Source organism: Nomascus leucogenys, chromosome 11 (assembly GCF_006542625.1).
Source record: "Nomascus leucogenys isolate Asia chromosome 11, Asia_NLE_v1, whole genome shotgun sequence".
In the NCBI taxonomy this organism is placed as follows: Eukaryota; Metazoa; Chordata; class Mammalia; order Primates; family Hylobatidae; genus Nomascus; species Nomascus leucogenys.
The window spans coordinates 19,100-38,260 of NC_044391.1; the positions used below are offsets into that span (position 1 = coordinate 19,100).

The window sequence follows — 19,161 nt, forward strand, 5'->3', positions numbered from 1 at the left end:
TTAAGCGATCCTCCCACCTCGGCCTCCCAAAGGGCCGGGATTACAGGCGTGAGCCACTGGGTGTGGCCAGAATTCTTCACCTTTTGGTAAAGAGTGTGTATGTTGCACCTGAAGCCAGAAGTCAACGATACTCGATGAAAGGGTTTGTTCAGCGCGGATGACCGACTTGGGTTCACGGCTTGCATGTGTTATAATTGCTGCCGTTGATTTCCTGAAAATTTAGACGATGTTGGGCACATTTTCGATGCCTTACATGCACGGTCGCATTAAACTTTACTGCAGCCATCTGTCATAGTGATCATTATCCTCATTTTACAGATGGGGAACGCAAGGATTAGACCTTCAGGAACCTTGGCAATGGCACGCACGGCGAGTAGAGGCAGAGAGAACCTGCTTCCCTGGCGGCCCCCGCTCCCCCGGCACGCAAGGCTCCCTCTAGGTGGCGCGCGTGTCTCCGCTTTTACTGCGGAAGCCTCGGTTATATGATTCTGTATCTCCTCAATCCTGCACCAGCTGAGACTGACCCTTAGCTTGGAATTAGTAAGAACAGTAATTAGCAATTTATTATCAGAAAACAGTTCATAAGAAGATCGGCCGCAGTCTCTTTGCTGCACATGTTTCTCATCTCGACAGGACAGCCACAGGGAACCCCGGTCCTCCCACCACCCCAGGCTCAGCAGTTCACGCTTAGCCACCCAGCTCAGGCACAGATGTGACATTCAGCTTGGGATCGGGTAAACAGGCAGAGCTCGCTCTCTCTCGCTCTTTTTTTTTTTTTTTTTTTTTTTTTGAGACAGAGTCTCTCTCTTATTGCCCAGGCTGGAGTGTAACGGTGCGATCTCGGCTCACCACAACCTCTACCTCCCGCGTTCAAGCGATTCTCCTGTCTCAGCCTCCCGAGTAGCTGGGGTTACAGTTACGCACCACCACGCCTGGCTAATTTTGTATTTTTAGTAGAGATGGGGTTTCTGCATGGTCAGGCTGGTCTCGAACTCCAGACCTCAGGTGGTCCGCCGGCCTCAGCCTCCCAAAGTGCTGGGATTACAAGCGTGAGCCACTGTTCCTGGCCTTTTTTTCTTTCTTTCTTTCTTTCTTTTTTTAATGTGGAAATTCCAAATCCTATCAGAGCATATTTGGCATGTGATTTTTTTTTTTAGACAGGGTCTCATTCTGTCGCCCAGGCTGGAGTGCAGTGGCGCCATCATGGATCACTGGAGCATCAAACTCTTGGGACCAAGCGATCCTTCCACCTTAGCCTCCTGAGTACCTAAGACTATAGGCAAGCACCACCACACCCCACTCGTTTTTATTTTTTTATTTTATTTTTTTATTTTTTTTGTAGAGACAGAGTCTCACTTTGTTGCCCAGACTGGTCTTGAACTTCTGGCCTCAGGTGACCCTCTGGGCCTCCCAAAGCACTGGGTTTACAAGCATGAGCCACCATGCCAGGACTAATATCTCTAATTTTTTTTAATTGTTTTTAAAATAATGAGACCGAGTTTCACCATGTTGCTCAGACTGTTCTCAAACTCCTAGGCTCAAATGATCCATCCACCTTGGCCTCCCAAAGTGCTAGGGTTACAGATGTGAGCCGAGCCACTGTGCCCAGCCAGCATCTCTAATTTTTGACAAGCAGACTTTTGGTACGCGATTTACCTAAGTTGTGTAAAGTTATATTCAACGTTCTCTCTCTTTTACAAATCAAGAAAACAGGGTATCATTAACTTTCCTAAGTGATACATTTAGGGGGAAAATGAATTTAGCAAAGCGGAGGTCTTTTGTGTCCTTTTACAGATAGTAAAATGGCATCTAGGAGAATGGGAGGTTGAAGGGAACTGTCATAGATTTGGGGCCAACTGAGGCATGACCATGAGGGACCTTAGGTGCTACTTGCTTTCCCCAGCCAGGTTCAGCTGTGTGGGTGCAGATTCAGACTTGGAGGTGAGATGAAAATAATAAGAGGGATGTGATGGAGCAAGGCAGGGCAAGGGCCTTGAGCACACACAAGGAAGAGATTCCAGCAGCTGACAGTCTCCTTACAGCTGGCAGGGCAGTCAGTGAGAGCATGAGATGAGGTGGATCATGGGCAGAGAAGCTGGGATGGATGCACTGGTGGCCTCAGCGCAGGAAAGGTGCCAGAGGGAGTGAACAATGGAGGGGAATGGGACGCATGCCATTTCCGTTATGGAAAGGGTGTCGCTATTTGACAGGACAGCTCTGGGATATGACCACGGGAGTGAAAGGCTGGGGAGATGACAGGATCACTGGCAGGAAACTGAGAGGCCAATATTTTGGAAATATTATTTACAAAGCTACTGATATAACCAAGGACAAGAAAGTGTTAGAGAAAGTGGCAATGATTCAGAAAGTGAAATCTCCAAGGAAGAATGTTTGTACCCAGGCTTTGGTAGATGAAGGTGACCACAGGGTGTGGGAGAAACAGTTTGTCATGAGAAGGAGGGAGAATGTTCCAGGAAAGCAGCAATGACTGGCAGAAAAGACACTCACCCCACCCACCCCACCCTCAAGCTCACACATATTAAAAAAGCACAGGGAAGAAAACATTCCCATTTTGAGAGAGCCGTAGGGGAAAGTGTGGTTTCACACAGAGCTGCAAAGTCCAGTGTGGCAGCCACCAACCACATGTGGCTACCGAGCACTTGAAATGTGGCTCCTGTGATGAGGGACTGCATTTTTAATTGAATTTAATTCCAATTAACTAAAAAGTGAGACAGTAGAAAATATTTTTCTGTTAATCACAGCTTTATTGGTTTGGTAGGACTTCATTTCACTTTAACCATGAAGCCAAACTGGCCAGGTGCAGTGGCTCACGCCTGTAATCCCAGCACTTTGGGAGGTCGAGGCAGGTGGATCACAAGGTCAGGAGATCGAGACCATCCTGGCTAACACAGTGAAACCCCATCTCTACTAAAAATACAAAAAATCAGCCGGGCGTGGTGGCGGGTGCCTGTAGTCCCAGCTACTCGGGAGGCTGAGGTAGGAGAATGGCGTGAACCCGGGAGGCGGAGCTTGCAGTGAGCCGAGATTGCAACACTGCACTCCAGCCTGGACAACAGAGCAAGACTCCATCTCAAAAAAGAAAAAAAACAAGTTTGTAGGCCTTGTTTGTTAATCGTTTATATACCTAAACAAAATAAAATAAAAATTAAAATAGTAAAAAAAAGTCAAACGATCATGTGCTCTACACATAAAATACACACCAGATTTTAAAGACAGTATGGAAGAAAAAAGATGTAAAATATCTTTTAACATTTCTATATTTTTTGCATGTTGCAGTGTTTTGGGTTATATAAAATATGTTTTTTGTGTTGGATTTATTGGGCTACATAAAATATATAGTTGAAATTAATTTCACCTGGTTCTTTTTACTTATTTTAATAGGGCTACTAGAAAATTTAGCTGGGTGAGGTGGTTCACACCTGTAATCCCAGCACTTTGGGAGGCCAAGGTGAGTGGATCGTTTGAGCTCAGGAATTCAAGAGTACCATGGGCAACATGGCGAGACCTTATTTCTACAAAAAATACAAAATTAGCTGGGCGTGGTGGCAAGTACCTGTAGTCCCAGCTACTCAGGAGGCTGAAGTGGGAGAATCACCTGAGCCTGGGAAGTTGAGGCTACAGTGAGCTGTGATCGTGTCACTGCCACAAAACAAACAAACAAAAAGAAAATTTAGAATACATCTAGGGTTACAGTATACTTCTACTGGGCAGTGCTGGCCTAGAGAAAGAAGATGAAGGGAATGTGTAGAGAGAAGAGGTGGATGAGGACATTTAGCTGATAATTCACCGAGCAGCACAGAGGATAGCCTGCACGGGATGGTGAGAGCTGGAAGAAGGGCTCAGAGAGGAAGAAGCACAAATGTATGGGACAAGTGTCTCAGGGCTGAGGGATCTCAGCCTGGGATTTTCGTGGTGCCTGGAATAAGCAGAGATCAGAGTCATAAAGAGGTTAAGTCCTGATTTTCTCAGCGGTGACCAAGTTGTGACCAGAAGCAGGGAGGAGGTCCAGTTCTAGCCAGAGATTCCAATTTATGCTGGAGAAAAGAAATATTTTGAAGGAAGCACCCTACAGGATTTGCTAATGAATCGGAGGTTGGGAATTAAAGTAAAAGAATCAAGGGTGGGCCGGGAGCAGTGGCTCATGCCTGTAATCCCAGCACTTTGGGATGCCGAGGCAGGCAGATCACTTGAGGTCAGGAGTTCGAGGCCAGCCTGGCCAACATGACGAAACCCTGTCTTTACTAAATATACACAAATTAGCCAGGCATGGTGGCACTCACCTGTAATCCCAGCTACTCGGGAGGCTGAGGCAGGAGAATCGCTGGAATCCAGGAGGCGGAGGTTGCAGTGAGCCAAGATCGTGCCACTGCACTCCAGACTGGGTGACAGAGAGAGACTCTGTCTCAAAAAAAAAAAAAAAAAAAAAAAAAAGCAAAAATGACTAAAGATTTGACCTCAGCAACTGGAAGGATGGAGCACCTGTTATGCAGAAGACTGCAAGTAGAATGTTTGAGAAGAGGGGGTTGCACATGAGTTCATACTGGGATATGTTAAGTTTGAGAGACCTGCTAGATTCTGAGTAGGCAGTTGTCTAATAGGGGTCTGCAGCTCACAGGAGAGATGAGGCTGCAGGTATAAATCTGAGGGTCTATACCACATAGATGGTATTTAAAGCTATGCAACTTGACTTCTGAAATTAAAAGAATCATAGATCAATCCACAGTCATCTCCCTGTCGCTTGCTGAACAACAAAGGTATAACTAACACCCAATTCATTCTTAAGGGTGCATTTTTTTGCAGACGTGTATTCCTATAGATATTTGGCTCAATCTAGTATTACAGTCAATGTGTATGCCCTAGATAAATACCAGCTGACAGAGTATAAGAATTCAGAAGCCAGACTGGGGTTTCTACATTTCATAACGTAGAAACCCTACAGCAGCTGCTCATCAAGAGCTTTCTACCCTCTGCTCACAAGTTGCTCTTGCCTCATTGCAGACATTTCCCTACATACCTAGAATTTTGTTTACCATGAACAGAATGTTGGGTAAGAGTCTCTTGAGCTGAAACAGTTACACCCCCGCAGCTGGGGTAAGCTGTTCCTTCTGCATTAGGCCAAAGGGTGAGCAAGCAATTCTCCCACCTAGACCCACAGCATAGAGAACTCTGTACAGAAATTACCCAACAACGCACACTGAAAAAATAAAAAAGGTGGTGGGGGGAAATTGCGTCAAATGAATCCTTCTTCCCCTTTGTAGTTCCTTGGTTAGCTAAGAAAACACAAATAAACTCTTCATTATCACCGTTTAACCCCGGACTTGCTCTGCTTTCCACTTCCCTCAGGAAGCCCACACCTCCTGATACAACCCGTACCACGGTTGCCTTCCCCTCCTGGACGTCACAGAGGAGGCATTTAAAAATGGCTCCCAGCCGGCATGGTGGCTCATGCTTAGCACATTAGGAGGCCGAGACGGGAAGATTGCTTGAGGTCAGTAGTTCAAGACAAACCTAGGCAACATATGGAGACCCTGTCCCTATTTTTTTAATGTTACAAAAAATTAGTTTAATTAAATAAAAATGGTTCCCAAGTCAAAGAGAATAAAGAACCACAGAAGTTAGGTGTTAGATGGTCATCACTGAATTACTGATTTTACTGATAAGGAAATTGAAACCCAGAGAATTGAACTAACTTGCTCAAGCTCAAAACTGGTTAGGAGCAGATTCAGAACCAGTGTCCTGGCGCTTCCCTACTTTTTTTTTTTTTTTTTTTTGCTTTCTCTTTTAACTTTTTGTTATGGAAAATTTCAAACACATGCAAAGGTAGGCAGAATATATACTCATCACTCAGCTACAATTATAACAATTACCAACAAGTTGCCAGAATCCTTTTATCTATCCTCTCTTTTTTGTACCGGATTGTTTTAGAGCAAATCCAAGATACTTGAACTTCTATTAAATGGGATGGAAACAAATAAAAGACAAAACACTTTTTAAAATCCAAGATAGTATATCATTTCTCTTGTAAATACTTTAGCATGCTTCTCTAACTGATAAGAATATTTTAAAAAGAAAAACACAAGCCATCAAACACTCGATAAAGCTAACACCCAATAAAGCTAACAACAGTCCCTTTAATATCACCTACTATCTGTCCATATTTTTTTTGTTTTGAGACGGAGTCTCGCTCTGTCGCTGTGGCTGCAGTGCCACGGTGCGATCTTGGCTCACTGCAACCTCTGCCTCCCGGGTTCAAGTGATTCTCCTGCCTCAGCCTCCTGGGTTCAAGCAATTCTCCTGCCTCAGCCTCCCAAGTAGCTGGGACTACAGGCGCACACCACCATGCCCGGCTAATTTTTTGTATTTTTAGTAGAGATGGGGTTTCACCGTGTTAGCCAGGATGCATATTTATTAATTTGATTATCTCAGGAGTATCTTTTTACAATTGGTTTGTTTGAATCAGGATTAGAAAGGTCCATACATTGCATTTGGTTATTATATCTCTTAAGTCTCTTTTTTTCCATAGCAATCTTACATCTCTTTTTGTTTTAATGCCATTGGTTTTTTGGAGAGGATGAATCAATTACCTTCTAGAATGTTCCATGTTCTGAGTTTGGCTTTTTGCTCCCTATGGTGTCATCTGCATCCTATAGTACTCTGTCCCCTGTATTTCCTGTACATTGGAAAGTCAGGTCTAAAGACTTGTTCAGATTCAGCTTTTTAGGGAAGAAGAACTGATAAAAGATATTGTGCTTTTGCTATGGCTACCCATCTGGATGGCTCATTGCTATGTTTGGTGATGCTAGGGCCAAATGCTCAGCAGGTTCAGGTGTTGTGAGCCTGATCTCTTCATCATAAAGTTCCCTGTAAACTTTTCACATTGTGGTTCTAGCATCTCCTGATGATCATTATTTACATTCATTGTTTCGTTCATGCCTGCAAGATGATTTTGTTAAAAATTCTATCATTCCTTTTGCTTCTATTATAGAATTCTTCTATAAGGGAAAACTTTTCCTTATCACCGACTTGGTGTTTTTGAAATACAGCTGATGCGGGGCACAGTGGCTCATGCCTGTAATCCCAGTACTTTGGGAGGTCAAGGTGGGTGGATCGCTTTGAGTCCAGGAGTTCGAGATCAGCCTCGGCAACATGTCAAAACCCCATCTCTACAAAAGGTAGCCAGGCCTGGTGGTGCATGCCTGTAATCCCAGTTAGTCAGGAGGCTGTGGTGGGAGGATCATCTGAGCCTGTGAAGTCGAGGCTGCAGTGAGCCATGATTGCAGCACTGCACTCCAGGTTGGTCAACAGAATGAGCCCCTGAAGAAAGGAAAGAAAGGGAAGAAAGATGAAAGAAAGGAAGGGAAGGGAGAAGGAAGGAAGGAAGGAAAGAAGGGAAGGAAGGGAGAGAGAGACAGGAAAGAAGCAAGGGAGCTAATACAGAAAGGCAGGATAAATGCTTGATTCTGTCCCTTTATTTCTCAATTGTCAAACAACTGACCTATTCCCTGGAAAATTCTAGTGGTGACAAATGCATGGGGTCTTGCTGTTGTTTCATTTTGTAATTTTGTCATTATGATATGTTTCAGTCTATTGTAAACATCTGTTTTGGTGCTAAACTTGTCCCCATCATAGGTGAGTCGGTTCGGGGTTCCTTTGACTTCATCCTATTAGTGTTTGATACCTTCCTTGCTTTCGACATGATAAGCGGTCCAGTGCTCACCTCATTCGTGCCCTGCCCTAGACCTGTGAAAATCTACTTTCCTGCTGGTCCAGAGTGACTCATGTGCCATTCCACAGCCTCCCTGTTCCTTGGACTTATTTGGGTCACCGTCGCTGGCAAAGAGCTGTGGTCATTAGAAGTTGATTTTATTAGGCTGTGCACAGTGGCTCACACCTGTAATCCCAGCACTTTGGGAGGCTGAGGCAGGTGGATCACGAGGTCAGGAGTTCGAGATCAGCCTGGCCAACATGATGAAACCCTGTCTCTACCAAAAAATACAAAAAGTAGCCGGGCATGGTGGCATGCGTCTATAATTCCAGCTACTCGGGAGGCTGAGGCAGGAGAACTGCTTGAACCCCAGAGGCGGAGGTTGCAGTGAGCCGAGATCACGCCATTGCACTCCAACCTGGGCAACAAGAGCAAGAGCAAGACTCCATTTGAAAAAAAAAAAAAAAACAACTTGGTTTCATTGGCCAAGCATGGCGGCTCACGCCTGTAATCCCAGCACTTTGGGAGGCTGAGGCAGGAGGATGGCTTGAGCCCCCGGCATCAAGGCTGCAGTGAACCATGATCATGCCACTGCAGTCCAGCCTGGGTGACAGAGTGAGATCCTGTCTCAGAGAGAGACAGAGAGAGAGATTGAGAGACTGACGCTCAAACAGATAGATTGACACAGATGGAGGCAGGATTCCAATGTATTGCATGTTGCAGCTGTTGAGCTTCATGAGGGGGTAACCACGTGCTCACCACTGAGCCTCCAGTGCCTAGCCATGACTTGGTGAAATTCTGTCTAGTAGGTATCTCTGCGTTATATAAAATCATGAGCAATTCCTGTACCCCAAATAGTGCCCCACAGGGAAATGGGAACTCAACAATACAAGCTGTAGCACTTCCCTGCCCATACTTGACCTAGTCCAGTACAGGATTCACTGCCAGAGTCACAGCAAAGGAGTCATAGCTTCTGCATTTTTGGCATCAGTAGTCATTGGCTTCCTTATTTCCTAATGTTTCCCAAACTTAAAAATAATTAGTTACAAGAGGTATAAACATTTTGGGGACTCCTCTTTGAGCCAGTCATCTCACTAAGACTTGCTAGTGGAGTTGTTGGTCCAGACTCCACACACTTTGGTGACAACCATGAAATGCTTTCAGAGGGGAAGGTGGGTGGCACGCACCTGTAGTCCCAGCTACTTGCGGGGCTGAGGTGGGAGGACTGCCCAACACATGGACATTGGGGAATCTTCCAGGACACACCCACCAATTCCCAGAAGGGACCAGCTGGGAATTTATGCATCTCTGGGATATTTCCTAAGACAACAGAGGCTGAGGCAAGGTGCACAAATTCTGTATCTCTGGCAGAGCCCTCCACGTGAAACTGCCTTTGCAAAATTACACAGTCAGATAAATCTGACATAGCTCACTTCATCTTTCCTCTAACCTCCAAGCTGTTCTTGGTCATTTCTGGACATAAGCCAAACTAACTTTGGGAGACGTTTAGTTTATAGTTTAACCTTAGCCTACCATAGCCCTTCCCAAAACTAAATCACCTTTGTAAAACTAATGAAAGGCCGCAAGATTAGGAGAATGAGAAGGGCCTGAATTCTGCTAAGATGTAGGCATAAAGGATAAACAGCCATTGTTCCGGAGGTCACAAGATTTGCAACTTCCCCAATTTCTCTTGTAGATAACATCACTATTGTAGAACCTAAGGTTGGTCTTTTGAGGTGTCTTTTCAGACTTCCACACTACTGACAATTGGCTAACTCCACCCAGACTCACGACTCATGACTAACCAGTCCTCTGGGACCCCGACCCAGAGGCAACCATTTTCCCTGCCCCTGTGATGGCATCTCCAGCCAATCAGTAGCATTCCCTAGTCCCCTGCCCACCAATTCAGCTACTGAGTAGCTGGAATTACAGAAGCATGCCACCACTAACTTTTGTATTTTTAGTATAGATAGGATTTTGCCATGTTGGCCAGGCTGGTCTTGAACCCCTGACGTCAAGTGATCCACTCACCTCGGCCTCCCAAAATGCTGGGATTACAGGCGTGAGCCACCACGCCTGGCCGCTCCAGCCATCATTTCTTGAAAAGACCATCCTTCTTTCAATCCTTCACTGAATTGCCTTTGCATGTTTGTCAAAAAGCATTTGGCTGTGCTTGTGTGGATTTTTCTATTTTGGGCCACTGATCTATGTATCTATCCTTCCGCCAGTACCAAAGTTTTGATTCCTGTAGTTATATAAGTTTTAAAATCAGGTAGAGTGATTCCTCCCACTTGCTTCTTGTTCAAAATTGTTTTTAGCTATTCTAGTTCCTTTGCCTCTCCAAATAAATTTTAGTTTTTTTCACCCAGGCTGGAGTGCAGTGACATGATCTCGGCTCACTGCAACCTCCAACTTCCAGGTTCAAGTGATTCTCCTGCCTCCACCTCTCGAGTAGCTGGGATTACAGGCGCCCGCCATGCCCGGCTAATTTTGTATTTTTAGTAGAGATGGGGTTTCACCGTGTTGGCCAGGCTGGTCTCGAACTCCTGACTTCCGGTGATCTGCCTGCCTCAGCTTCCCAAAGTGCTAGGATTACAGGCATGAGCCACTGCACTCGGCCCCTGCTATGTTCTTAATATAGCAAATTAGTCCAACACTGATCAGACTCTCAAGCGTATTCTTCTGGCATTCGATAAAGTATCAAGTTATTTAAAAATATTTAAAAGTTACTTAAAAATATTGAGCAACTACCCTAACACACATAACATAAAGCTATACTAATCGCATGGATGGCTCCCAGGCACCACACACTGAGACAGAACTTGGGAGGAGGTGGGATGGGAGCAGGTTTGGTAGAAGGAAGGAGGAAGCAAGAGCTTTGTTCAGGTATGTTAAGTGTGAGATGCTTATTAGACCTTAAAGTGGAGATGGGGACACAGCCGGATGTATGAATCCACAACTTATTTGAGAGATCGGGTCTGCAGAGAGACATATTTGAAACTGTGGGACGCCACCGAACTTTTGCTGAGCTTTTATTGCTTTCTTCCTGTTAAATTAAGTAGTTTGGCTTTGCAAGTAAGCTTCAGAAGTTCACCCATCCTATCCACATTTCTATTTTCATATTTAGGTAAATTTAGTAGAGGACTAGAGAAATTATAGTATTCCTCTTATTCCTACACTAATATTACTTTCCTCATTACTTTAAAACACTTGCCTTTCATGTCATTTCCCTTCTTAAAAATCATTAACTTTTACCTCCTATACGATGCTAAGCTTCTCTTTGGCATTCATAATATATTCTCCATTGTCAAAATGGCTCCTTCATTCCCCCTGAACACACCATGAATATGACCCTGGCCTCTGACTTTATGCAGACTGCGACCCAAACTGGTTTCACAACTCCCTTGACCTGTACCTGTATCTGTGAGAGCTTGAGAGCTCTATGAAGTCTCCAACTGTTCCAGCCCACCATCTCCCCTCCTCATCTCCACACACATTTGCATGGTAGTCTTCCTCATATGGTCTCTTGCATTTTAAAAACCTCAAACCTACTTCTCAAATTGTACAAGCCCACTAAGAGGTCATATTGGAATGAGTTTCCAATCATGAATGCCAAAATCATGCAGTATTTCTAATACAGATACTTTGCTTTCTACCCCAAAAATACATGATCCAAAACTAAAATGCAAAGGAATAAATCAATTGTATCCAAATCTCAATTAACGGGACTCCATTATCAACCTAGAGTACCAAGCCAGTAATAATGTGAAAGGCAGAATTTAGTCAGAGGCATAGAGAGCGAGCCGAAGCAGAAAGGGCAATGAGTGTCTGCCAGGACTAATGAGGTGACTTGCCCCAGGCCACACAATTCCTATCCAAGGCAGCGCCCTTTTCACTACCAGTCCCCCAACTGCGGGATTTAGGTATGCTGTCCCAGGAAGAGGCAACCAGGCCTGGGGGAAAAACTGTACCTTCTTCTTCCACTTAAATGGAATAACTATCCCTGTTATTTCTCCTCAGTCTGCATGGAGCAAAAAATTGGTTTTAGCATAATCCATCAAATACATGACTCCAAGCAACCAGACAGAGAACTCCATGGGTAAACATACAAACGCATGCAAACACACATGCACATGTGAGCGCACACATACTCCAGACATTATGGCCAAGCATGCCATACAAAACTGTATGTTTATCGTGAAACAATCTGAGTTAGGAAACTGGGATTGTTGCCACCACCATTTATTTATCTAGTTCATAACTAAGGATAGAACACTATAGCAGTGCTAGAGATGCAAAGACGTCCCTGCCCTTAAGGGGCTTACAATCTTACTGGAGAATATAACAGGCACATAAGAAGCTGGACTACAAGGAAGCAAGAGCTAACAAATGCCAGACTTCGGAAGGCAGCGTAGTTTGAGAACATGGGATTCAGAGTCACAAAACCCACATCCTAGTCCCAACCCAGTATATCAGTTAACCTCTCTGGGTTTTTTCCCAGCTACAACATTAAATAGTAAGACTGAGAGGCTGTCTGCATGTTTCCATCATGATTCAGATCAAAAGCTGAGATGAGCTTTATGGAGGAGGTGGCACCTGAGCGGGACACTGAAGGAAGGCAAAGGAGGTCTTTCAGACAAGGAAAGCAGTACTGAGGTAGCTGTAAGCTTGGAGTTTGGAGGGAAGACGATAGACAAGTGTCACAAGGAGCAACGGCAGAGAGGTGGGTGGGTGGCAGGAAGTACCACCACACTTCCCACACAGGGGTGAGCGGTGTGCCTCACATTTACATCTGATCATTTACAGTACATAATTCCAGAGAGTAGAAAATACCAGAGGATAATGGCGGCATTTTATCAAACATTTCACTTGATTTCCATAAAGTATAAAATAATTTAACATTATACCTCTACATTTCAAAATTCACATCAATAAACCATCCTAATTGTCAAAACGTAAACCAAAGTTTACATTCTTAGTAAACGTAACTAAATCTCTTAATTCAAAAGGACATTTGATACAAATTATATTACTCCAATAATTCCAACATTCATTTTCCACCATGTTCCAAGCGCTGTGAAAATAAAAATGACTATGACAAGGTCCCTGCCCTTGAAGAGCCCGCGGCCTGGCAGATGAGACAAAGATCAACTCTGCCTACCTAGAATTACTGTGATGCACAGCCTGATCAAGGTACAACCCATGGAGCACAAAGATGGATTCATCCTTTCTGGAGTTTCCACAAGGGCTCAGGAGAGAGGTCTTGGGTACAAGAAGAAATGAGTTTGGCAGAGAGAAAGTGACTATGGGAGAGGGCTCCCAGGCAGGGGACACATGGGCACAGAGAGGAAGTCCAGGGCCAATGACAGGGACAGTGTGGCTGAAGCAGGGTGTAAAAGGCAACAGCTACTGATATGAAGGCCCAGACTTAGTCCTGTGAAAATAAGGAGCCACTGCTTGTCATGTTTTAATCATCTACTAACACCGGTTCATAAGGTCAGGAAGAGATAGGACAGAAAGTGAGCAGGAAGGTTCTGTCTGTACTGTAGGCAGTGACTGTCTGCTCTCCCCAGCAACTAAACTGCTCAGAAGCCACACTCCCCATGACCTTCTTCCTTCATCCTTTCTTCTGTCTCCTTTTTCTCTTTATGATCTGCTTCCCCTCTGTCCTCAAGTCTTCAAAATGGAGCCAGCATTGGGAAGGCATAGGAGAGGAGCAAAGGAGCAGGACTAGAAACAAACACATATGACTAATTGAGTTACTATAAAGAAATGGTAACCATATTGGACAAAGGTCTGCAGATGAAGGAAACTAATTCTTTTTCAGGAGTTCTCCAAAAGTGCCCAATTCACACCAAAATGTTGGAAAATCTCACACAATGTGGGAAAAGTATACAGAACCCTTGCAGAAGACTCCATTTCCTAAACTATTTTCCATTAATATGAAAGTTACAAATGCAATACCATAGGATTTCAGAGCCTATCTTCACACAAATAAGATCTGACCAAAATTGCATTGTTCAGCTTAAAAAATAATACACAATGTATAATTTCAAGTCTTAGGTTCTCAGCTACTACCAAAATATGTCAATATATGAATAAACTGCCTCGTGAAAAACATGCAGTAAAAGGTAGATGCAAATAAGCCATCCCTTTAGGGTAGACACTATATTAAAATTTCTTGTCACATTATAAAACCATTCTACAAAAGTAACACCTTCTTGAAATTTCATTTTGTAATGAAGAAAATAAATCTGTATCATTTTATTTAACATTCTTTAAGTTACAGTTAACACAATCTGCTTCTAATCCAAGAAATCCTAGTATAATCTGAAACACATGCATATACATTTAGTAAGACCTACATTTCTAAATAAATTACATGCATGATATATGATAAAGAAAACTAATATGAGAATTCAGGACATTTATTTTTCTGCATGGAAATTTAACTACTGTACAACACTCATACAAAACAAACTCACAAAGCAACAGTGTGTAATAAGTAGTGAGAGACACACAAAATAAGCATATTTAAAACGCCTACAAACAGCCTTTTTTTTTAGGCAACAAAATGCGTCCAGTCCTTGACATCTTCTCATACTCACCTAGCACCACAGACGCAAGGACCTAATGGTAAACACGTACGATATCTCATGCTTCACACCTACAGCATGCACTGAATTGAATTTATACGTTGTGATCTATTCTACTACGTATGCAATACATACTTTTTCTTACTAATATTTTATACATTAAATTACCCTGCAGCATTTTGAAATTTTAACATTGATGTAAAACAACTTTTGAAAGATTTATGAAACAAGATTCAAGGTTCACCTTCAGGCTGGTTTGGTTAAGTGGAAAAATGGCAGCAGCCTCAAGGTTCATACTGAATGAAAATGGTGTTGTGTGCATGTCAACCCATGTAAAAAATACCTATATATAAGATGGCACAAATATTTGTGCAGTTGGAATCACCAGTGCAAATGCATGCATTTGAGGTACTTCTTTTTTCCATGGTCAGGTATAATTATGCATAGTCATTTTCCTTAAGTGCTAAAGATTTCAGACCTGATCAAATGAAAAGCTGTAAGTGTAAATATGAGCTATTTATATAGTTAATTTCAAAGTGCTATGCTTTTAATGAATATTTGTTTAACATTATAGATTTATATATTCAGTTTAAAATATTTATATTACCAACCAATAAATTTTCTCACTATAAAGAGACTGACTGGCAATTATACCTGGCCAAGTAATTTAAATAGCATACTTGCAAGAACTGTAGTGAAAGAGTTAAATACTTCATTATTGCTTCATTGAACTGAGAAGCCCAAAAGGCATAGATCAACGATGCTCAGTGATGAAAAATGAATACCCAGAACAGCGGCGCATGCCCCCAAAATGACCTCTGCGCAATAAAAACTAAGCATTCTCTACGTTATCAATGCCATTGGCATCCACATGGATATCAGGCTCCCCGCACAAAGATGAGGGAACAAAGCGGCTAACAGTGGGACACAAACAGCTCTTAAGTTCTGGCAGTTCTTGCTTCAGGCGTTCCAATTGCTCCACTTGGAATATATTTGGTTGTTCAGGCATCCAATCATATATCCTATGATGAAACAAATACAAAATACATAAAATACTGTAATTTTATGGTTTACCTAAGACCTGCCTGATTCAACCTTTTCATAAGAATTCATTTACAGAATGCCTGGAACATCCACATCAGAGTTTTTGTTTTGTTTTAAAGATGAAAGTATCCATTCTATTTCTTAAAATTTCTCTTCTTCCCAGTCTTTCCAATAATCCAGAAGAGCAGCACTGCCCTTTTGTATCTCTGATACAATGGAGCTCAACATAAAGCAACTGAATCAGAAAATGAAGTGTCTAAGTTTACTTGTGACCTAGCTTAAAGTATTTGCCCTCCAACTCGCCTTTTTTTTTTTTTTTAACAAATGGAAATCTATAAAAAACTGACTGCTCTGACTTCAAAGTCACTAAAGATCAAGATAAGAAGACTGCTCACCAGCGTGGGAACTACTCTAAAGCTGCTCAATAACATCAGACGCATCCAGAGTGGAGAACTCTGAAAGAGCCTCCGGTGACTTGACACTGGCACTGCCCATGAGCAGGGAAAGGATGGCCTCCTGTGCCTCAATGTGACAGCCAGGCAACTATGTAAGGCAGTATCAGAGAATCTTTTTCAACACAATAAAAAATATGGTGACTAATAAATATCTGACTGTATTAAAACAAAGAATTTCTACTAATTAAAGACATATCTAAGAGAATGAAAAATGACCTCTGGGTCAAGGTATCAAGACAGAACTTTAACTTAACTTTAACTTCATTCTCTCCCTATATTCCATTAAAAATAAAACAGAGATTCTTTTTAATAAAATCCATAAGTATGAGAAAAACCCAAGAGACAAAGCTACAACATTTTGAAAGCTGGAAAACAGATGGATAAATAAGAACTAAAAGTTTGTCAGTGAGAGAACTGAAAAGGCTGGCTCACAGGCCAGTGGTAGGAAACACGAAGAGCAGAGTTAAAAGCAGGAGCGGATCGATCTGAGACGGCGACTGTCAAACCAGAAACCACCTAATCCCCCTATGGAAGGGGAGAAAACAGAATCTAATCAGGAGGTTGCTAACCCAGAACACTACATTAAACATCCTCTACAGAACAGATGGGCACTCTGGTTTTTTTAAAAAAGATAAAAGCACAACTTGGCAAGCAAACCTGCCGCTGATCTGTAAGTTTGATCCTGTTGACTTCTGGGCTCTGTACAACCATATCCAGTTGTCTAGTAATTTAATGCCTGGCTGTGACTACTCACTTTTTAAGGATGGTATTGAGCCCATGTGGGAAGATGAGAAAAACAAATGGGGAGGATGATGGCTAATTTACACTGAACAAACAGCAGACATGAAGGGACCTCAATCACTTTGGCTAGAGACTCTACCGTGTGCCTTATTGGAGAATCTTTTGATGACTACAGTGATGATGTATGTGGAGCTGTTGTTAATGTTAGAGCTAAAGGTGTTAAGATAGCAGTATGAACTACTGAATGTGAAAGCAGAGACGCTGTTACACATATAGGGAGGGTATACGAGGAAAGGTTAGGACTTCCTCCAAACATAGCGATTGGTTATCAGTCCCATGCAGACACAGCTACTAAAAACAGCTCCACCACTAAAAATAGGTTTGTTGTTTAAGAAGACACCTTCTGAGTACACTTCTGAGTATTCTTCTGAGTATTCTCATAAGAGACCAAGTCAAGCAATCGAGATTTTGGAGCTGAATCAAAGCCTCTTCAGAAACGACTACAGTGGACTGGATTTAAATTTGATTTTCATCCAAATGTTGCTAAGATGTAAGAGAAGTCTCATTCACTGAGGTGGGAGGACTGGAACTCAGGAGGTCAAGGGAGCAGTGAGCTGAGATTGTGCCACCGCACTCCAACCTGGGCAGCAGAGCGAATGAGACCCTGTCTCAAAAAAAAAAAAAAAAAAAATCCTTAATGACTTCAGGGAAATAGCATGTTCATTAAATGAGAATAGAATGCTAAATATATGGGAAAAAGTACATTCAGAGAAAAAAAGATAGTTCTTGGAAATTAAAGACACAATAGCAGACATGAAAAGCTCAACAGAGGCCAGGCAGGGTGGCTCACACCAGTAATCCCAGCACTTTGGGAGGACGAGGCAGGCAAACTGCCTGAGCTCAGGAGTTCAAGACCAGCCTGGGCAACACGGCGAAACCCTGCCTCTACTAAAACACAAAAAATTAGCCGGGCATGGTGGCGTGCGCCTGTAGGCCCAGCTACTCGGGAGACTGAGGCATGAGAATTTGCTTGAACCCAGGAGACAGAGGTTGCAGTGAGCCCAGATCGCACCACTGCACCACAGCCTGGATGATAAGAGTGAGACTGTCTCAAAAAAACAAACAAACAAAAAACATAAAAGCTCAACAGAATGAGTAGAAAGTAAGATTGAGAAAATCTTTCAAATGAAGCAAAAAAAAAAAAAAATACAAAATAGGAGGAAAAAAAAAGAAAAATCTGGTCCAAGAGCTATTTGATTCAAACAAAAAGACTTCTATAAAGAAAAAAAAATCCAGAAAATTGAAAGGGACAAGAATCAAAAGAAATATTTTTGAAAAACTTTTCCCGTGTTTAAGAACATGTATTGACAGACTAAAGGGGTTACCAAGTGTCCAGGAAAGTGGGCAAAGCCAGACTCACAAGAAAACACATCTCTATAGAATTTCCAAACACTGGTAATAAAGGGAAGACCCTCAAAGTTTCTAAACAGGAAACACAGATTACATGTGAGAACATAATCAAGATGGCTTCACACTCAACGGCAACACTGGAATGGTAAAGATGATGGAGAATGTTTCTAAAATTCTAACGTATTTCTAACAGAGTTCTATACACAGCCATGACATTTCTGGACATATAAGACCTCAAAAACATTTCCTCCTGTGTTCACCTTTCTTAAGAGGATGCTGAATGATGTGTCCCGTAAAACTCATTGAACCAAGAGAGAAAAAGATATGAGCTACAGGAAACAGGAGATCTAACACAGAGAATGGCAGGACACAGGATGACAGCGGTGCACAATCAACCAATCAGTACTGGAGCAGCCCAGTGGAGAGGCAGATGTGTTGAGGGCTATTACTCCGAGAGAGACACTGTCACTCTAGCAGCTATGTTAACCTAAGAACAGAGTGCCCTCATGAGCCTGAAGTGGCATATTACTTAAATATGGTCTAACCATGTGCTGATTAAGTTTCCACATTACCTGCAGGATTATGATGTTTTGGCCTACTCCTGAGAACTGGTAACAGGCTACAATGAGTGTAGAACCAGGAAATACAGGATAGCCCACTCCTGCTGTACTTCCAATGCCTGACCCACAGGCAGATGTCCTGAGCTAGAGACCCAGCGGGTCACACAATCAGTTCACAAAGTTAAGACTAGCATTTAAGCGCACACATGCAAAGAACTACACGTATGAACAGGAAGTATCTAAAGGACACTTTGAATTGTTTCAGGTGCATATTTGTAAATATACCTTATCTGTGTACTGGGTTGCCACATAAAATAGGTTGGGTGCAAAAAGGTTTGAAAGTCACTGTACTATCAATAATGTTCACAGCAACACTATAAAATAGCAATTACTTGGCAGCAACCTAAATGTTCCTAAATAGCAGTCTAAGCTGTGGTAAAGACAACAATGGAATATTAATACGACCACGAAAAGGAGTAAGGTATAGCTACATGCAACAATATAGGTTAATTTTAAGAACATAATTACAAGTTTTACAAAGTATAATTAAAGCTTGAAACTATACAAAACTACAGCTGGGACAGGAGAATCACTTGAACCCAGGAGCTGGAGGCTAAGGCAGGAGAATC

General features: G+C 42.6%; 1 protein-coding gene and 1 pseudogene across 3 annotated transcripts in view; one reads left to right on the forward strand and one right to left on the reverse strand.

Moving 5' to 3' along the window:
* Positions 1 to 11,952: 11,952 nt before the first annotated feature.
* Positions 11,953 to 19,161, reverse strand: part of GPCPD1 (glycerophosphocholine phosphodiesterase 1) — a 67,730-nt gene continuing 60,521 nt past the window's right edge. For all 3 annotated transcript variants that reach the window (XM_030821949.1, XM_030821948.1, XM_030821947.1), the window contains one exon: positions 11,953 to 15,344. In XM_030821949.1, the coding sequence (XP_030677809.1) occupies positions 15,155 to 15,344 (190 nt within the window). In that variant the 3' untranslated portion in view covers positions 11,953 to 15,154. The remainder of the gene's footprint in view (positions 15,345 to 19,161) is intronic.
* On the forward strand, positions 15,691 to 17,158 carry LOC105740413 (annotated as a pseudogene).